Source organism: Zeugodacus cucurbitae, chromosome 5, assembly GCF_028554725.1.
Source record: "Zeugodacus cucurbitae isolate PBARC_wt_2022May chromosome 5, idZeuCucr1.2, whole genome shotgun sequence".
Taxonomy (NCBI): Eukaryota; Metazoa; Arthropoda; class Insecta; order Diptera; family Tephritidae; genus Zeugodacus; species Zeugodacus cucurbitae.
The window spans coordinates 69,086,848-69,091,811 of NC_071670.1; the positions used below are offsets into that span (position 1 = coordinate 69,086,848).

General features: G+C 33.1%; 1 protein-coding gene across 1 annotated transcript; it reads left to right on the top strand.

The window, feature by feature from the left end:
- Positions 1–1,659: 1,659 nt before the first annotated feature.
- Positions 1,660–4,556, top strand: LOC128922162 (probable cytochrome P450 309a1; the record flags this gene model as incomplete). Its single annotated transcript, XM_054231815.1, has 8 exons — positions 1,660–1,943; positions 2,145–2,283; positions 2,710–2,820; positions 2,904–3,005; positions 3,206–3,628; positions 3,692–3,815; positions 3,875–4,138; positions 4,252–4,556. Coding segments are annotated over 8 exons (1,611 nt in total), but the record flags the coding sequence as incomplete, so codon positions are not given.
- Between the last annotated feature and the right edge of the window lie 408 nt (positions 4,557–4,964).

Here is a 4,964-nt window from a genome sequence, read left to right on the forward strand (position 1 = left end):
GAAAATTACAACAAACCGTCCACTTCTTAATAGATGTTTCAATTCCCAGAATAATTTATATCGCAAAGACTCCTCTGTTTAATTAGTAATCAAACCACTTCACTTCTAAGTGATTAATTAAGTAATTGAATAATAAATTTTGTTATGAAATGAAAGTCAGAGGTTCTGCAATTTAAAATATAGAAGCTTTAGAGCGTATTTTTTCTATATACATACATATAAGACATTGAAAAGCATGGATGGAATTTATTTCAAAAAAAAATCGATAACAAGAAGTAGAAATTTCAAAATTTTAGATTTTTAATTGCAGATCTATATATAGTATAACTATGTATATATTATGTACTTCATGTTTATAAACAAATGAGTACAATAAATCGATTTGCTTGATAATGTCATTAAATACATACATACATTTATATATAGAAGTGTCGAGACAAGTCAAAATATACCGCGTCTAAAAGTACTGATAAGCGTCATACAGATGTTTTATGCTGGTTTCCTACGTGTACATATGTATGTATATTATCTATATACAGATATGTATATATAGAAGCACTCTACATTGTTTACAAAAATATAAAGACCGGGAGATAAGCATAAGAACAAAAGCCATAAAAAATTTGTTTATGTTAATTTACTGATAAGGCTGTAATTATTGCATCAGATCAATCACAAGCTTAATACAATGTATTAAGTTAGATGAGAGAAGTAGAATAGAGGTGCTTGACCAAACAGCTGTCGATGATATTGTCAGACGGCAATTATTTTTAATTTTTATACCCGCACAACAAACTGCAGAGCGAGTATTATGATTTTGTTCACTAAATTTATTTTCACGCCCATATAAATAGCGATAGGTACTCGATACCCTTGGTAGAACTCTGTAAAGAATTAAGCTATGAAAATCAAATTTGTCCCGCTTTGCGTGAAGCTACCCTTTGGTAGGCATAATATAACGATCTCTTGAACTATTTTTAGTGTAATTAGGAGAATAGTCTTGTATTTCACTATATCGTGTTATGGTTTAACCAAAACTACTGATATATGATGATGTATTCAGTTTTAGGAATCAGTTCACACATTCAAGCACCATTCCTTTTAAGATGAAATTATATATCTCAAAAACTATGAAGCCCTATTAGTTGAAGTTTCCGGAAATCTTCTCTCTAGTTCATCTTATAAAAGCAAAGAAGACTTGAGAGAAGTTTTGGAATTGACAGAAATCTTTTCGGAGATTCGAAGAAGAAGAAGAACTGCTACTAAACTAAGCTTATGGAACCAAATAGGAGATAGTTATACTTCCAGAGCTGGAATTGGTCCTACTCGTAATCACAGTTTCTGTTTTCATTACTTTTCAGTTAAAACACATAAATTGCGACAAATTGCAAATTATGTACACATGTGAGCAAATAAAATCGTTTTTCTTCTCTAGCACTTGTTGTAAGAGCATAAAATTGTATAATCTCGATTGTAAAAAAAAAAAGAGTTTTTTATGCTTTTTGCACACGCTTTAATTATCAATAATGAGTATAATCAATGATTATTGATTAATTAAGTATATTATTATTAAACGCTTAAGTGTATGTGTTAAGAAATAATTCAGTAAATACCATGAGTAGTAATAAAAAAGTTGACATATATATGTAGCGTATTTAACAATGTGTGTATGTCTACTTACTGGTAGCCGATTCTGCTGATAAGAAGATTTCATTTGCCATACCAAATTTTAATAGATTCAGTACAGAAATGGAACCGCTTCTAGTCACTTTGGCGCTGCTCGCTGCTGTAATCGCACTGGTCTACAAATATTTGACCTGGCATCATGGTGTGTTTAAGCAATTGGGCTTGGCTGGTCCGAAGCCGAATATATTTTTGGGGAATTTTCCAAGTGCGATAACCGGCAAGCAACCACTTGTCTATGACGTGGATGAGATTTATAGGTAAATAGATTTTATGTTAGTAAACAATGATACGGATAAAGTTTTACATAGTGATGAATTATTGTAGAAGTATTCATATATAGATTTAATATTTATTCTATATAATTACATCGAATATTGTTATATTTTTGTTTCACTTGAGATTTAACAAAGTATTATTCTTTAAGCAGAAACCTTTAAAACTTTTTTAATAAATTTCAGCAAGTACAAAAAGACACATCGTGTCATTGGCGTCTTCTTGACGCGAAATCCACAAATTCTAATTCTTGACCCAGAACTGGCTCAAGACGTTTTGGTGAAGAACTTTAGCAAGTTTCGCGGCAATGTAGCGGCTAATTGGGTAAGTATGGGACAAATATTACAGTAATTCAATAGTGTTATGTGAAAAAAACGATAATATTGAAGTGAACTGAAGTGAAGTGAGGCAAGACCAACACTGGGTACAGGACTAAAACAAAACTAACAAAAGGAAATAAATCATGATTAATTAATAATTCCTCATTGAAATTGAGATTTCATTTTCACATTTAATGTTCTAAATATCTTCGACACAAAAAGTTTGGAAAAGATTAGGTATTCAATCAAAATTTGGAAAAAAATCTTAGGTGTAGGCAATTTTGGATTATCGAACAAAAAATTAGATTAACGAAAATAATGAGATTTTCGAGATTTTTCCGCCTTTAAATTGATAAACTATAATATCATTAATCTGGCCGTAAGAATATAAAAATTATAGTTAAACTCAAGGTGTTTTTACTTTAAATAGATTTATGACAGAAAAGCAGACAAGCTAGCTGCGCAAAGTCCGTTCTTTACGAGCGATGATTCATGGAAAACGAAGCGTGCCGAAGTTGTTACAGGATTAAGCCAAAATAAGGTAATTTGTGGATTTACTGAGAAATATAATATATTTTTAAAAAACAGAACTCTTATTATTAATTTTAAAATATTATTTTTCAGCTTAATTCGGCATTTCCAATTCTAAAAGGCTGTGCAGCGAAACTATCTAAATATCTTGAAGCAAGAACTGATCAGGGCAATGCAGTCATTGAAACCAAAAATGTAAGTAAGGGACTATAAGATCCCAATATTTTCTAATTAATACCGTAACCGAATCGAAGAGAAATTACAGTACTGAAGATATCGATCAGCAGTTTGAGAATCCACTATATGTAGATTGTTTCCAACGATAATCCAATTAAATATTATTTCCACTTTAACTACTTACAAATATGCTCAAATATCTCACACATTCTCCACAGCTCGGCTTCTGCTTTACCTCGAACGTTTTGGGCGAATTCCTCTGGGGCATTGAGACGAATACGCTTGCTAAACCAGATGAACCGAATATTTATCTTCAAACGCAAACCAAATGGTTGCAATTCATTTTCAATTCAATGAACACTTATTTTAAGTTATTACCGTTACCTTGGCTCCGACCTTTCGCACAAAAGCGTTTGTTCTCGGATGAAACCAATCGATTCTTCTCGCAGCTTACCAAGGATGCGCTCGAGCTGCGAGCCAAAGATGTAAATAGTCAGAGCAGAGTTGATTTCCTAAACCATCTGCGGCAGCTGCAAGAAAAGAAGGGTCTAACACATGACGATATGGTCGGCCATATATTGACCACAATGCTGGATGGTTTCGAAACATCGGCAACAGCGCTCTTCCACACACTCTTCTATGTAAGTTTTAGCTCAGAAAAAATTGTTAAATCTAAAATATATAATTATCTTTTCCTCAAACAGTTAGCGCATCATCCGGAGTATCAGGATAAGTTACGCGCTGAAATATTGGAGAATCTCGAAGAGGATGGTTTTGTTAGCTATCAAAAACTGTGTAACCTTCCCTATTTGGATCAATGTGTTAACGGTAAGTTGGATAAAAAAAGTGTCTCTCAACTATATGCTAACTAAACTTTCTTTATTTAGAAACCATACGCCTTATCACGGTCGTCTCCTTTTACGCCCGCATCTGTACCGAACCCACGGAACTTGATGTCGGCGATGGCCATATAATACCAATACGTGTTGGCGATGTGGTCAGTGTGCCCATATTTAGTTATCACCATAATCCCGATTACTTTCCGAAGCCATTTGAATTTTATCCGGAGCGTTTCAACAACGGTGAACATCTGGACTTAATGAAAAGAGGCATATTCATGCCATTCGGTTGTGGACCGCGCATATGTGCGGGTGAGTGTCGAATTTAGCAAGCTTTGGACTAACTTTAAAGCCTCGCATAATCTTACTTCCTTTTGGTTTATATTTATCCCAAAGATTATCTGATATTTTAATATTTTTTTCAGGCATGCATTTTGCTATGGTGGAGGTCAAAACATGTCTCGTGGAAATATTCAAGTCTTATCGCGTCAAATGCTGTGCAAAAACTGTGCCTGAAACGCTACCCGCGTCACCTACCTTTATAATGGGAGTTGATGGGGAGTTTTGGTTAGAGTATGAGAAGCTATAGGCAGTGAGAAAGGTGTTACTGTAAATTTACATTTAAGTATATACTTTTTACTTCTAATATTAATAATAACAAATGATTTTGAAAAATAAGTTTTCTAAAAAATAAATTTCGAATTTTTAATTCTCAAACTACCAAAAATAATTCACATCTCTGTTGTTGATTAGATGAACTCGGAAAATTGTATTACCATAAAAGTTGAAATATACTCTCTCGGGTAATAACGGTATCGGTATCAGCTTAAAATATTTATTTTTTTGTATTTAGGCAACAACAGAATTCTTAAAAAGGAGCTCCAGAATACTCAAACGAAGCGATTCGAGATTAACAATAATACAAATACAAATACAACTACAATTACAACTACAACTACAAATACCAATACAATACGATTGCAGTATTTAATTAATTGCTCTTGGCGTCAATGACATTTTCATTAAACTTCGTCACTCAAAAGTATTCGGTTCATCTCCAACTTTCACCTGACTGACCGCACACATGCACAAGGGCGTACACAAGTACACAACAACAACAACAAAATAATAAAAAGGA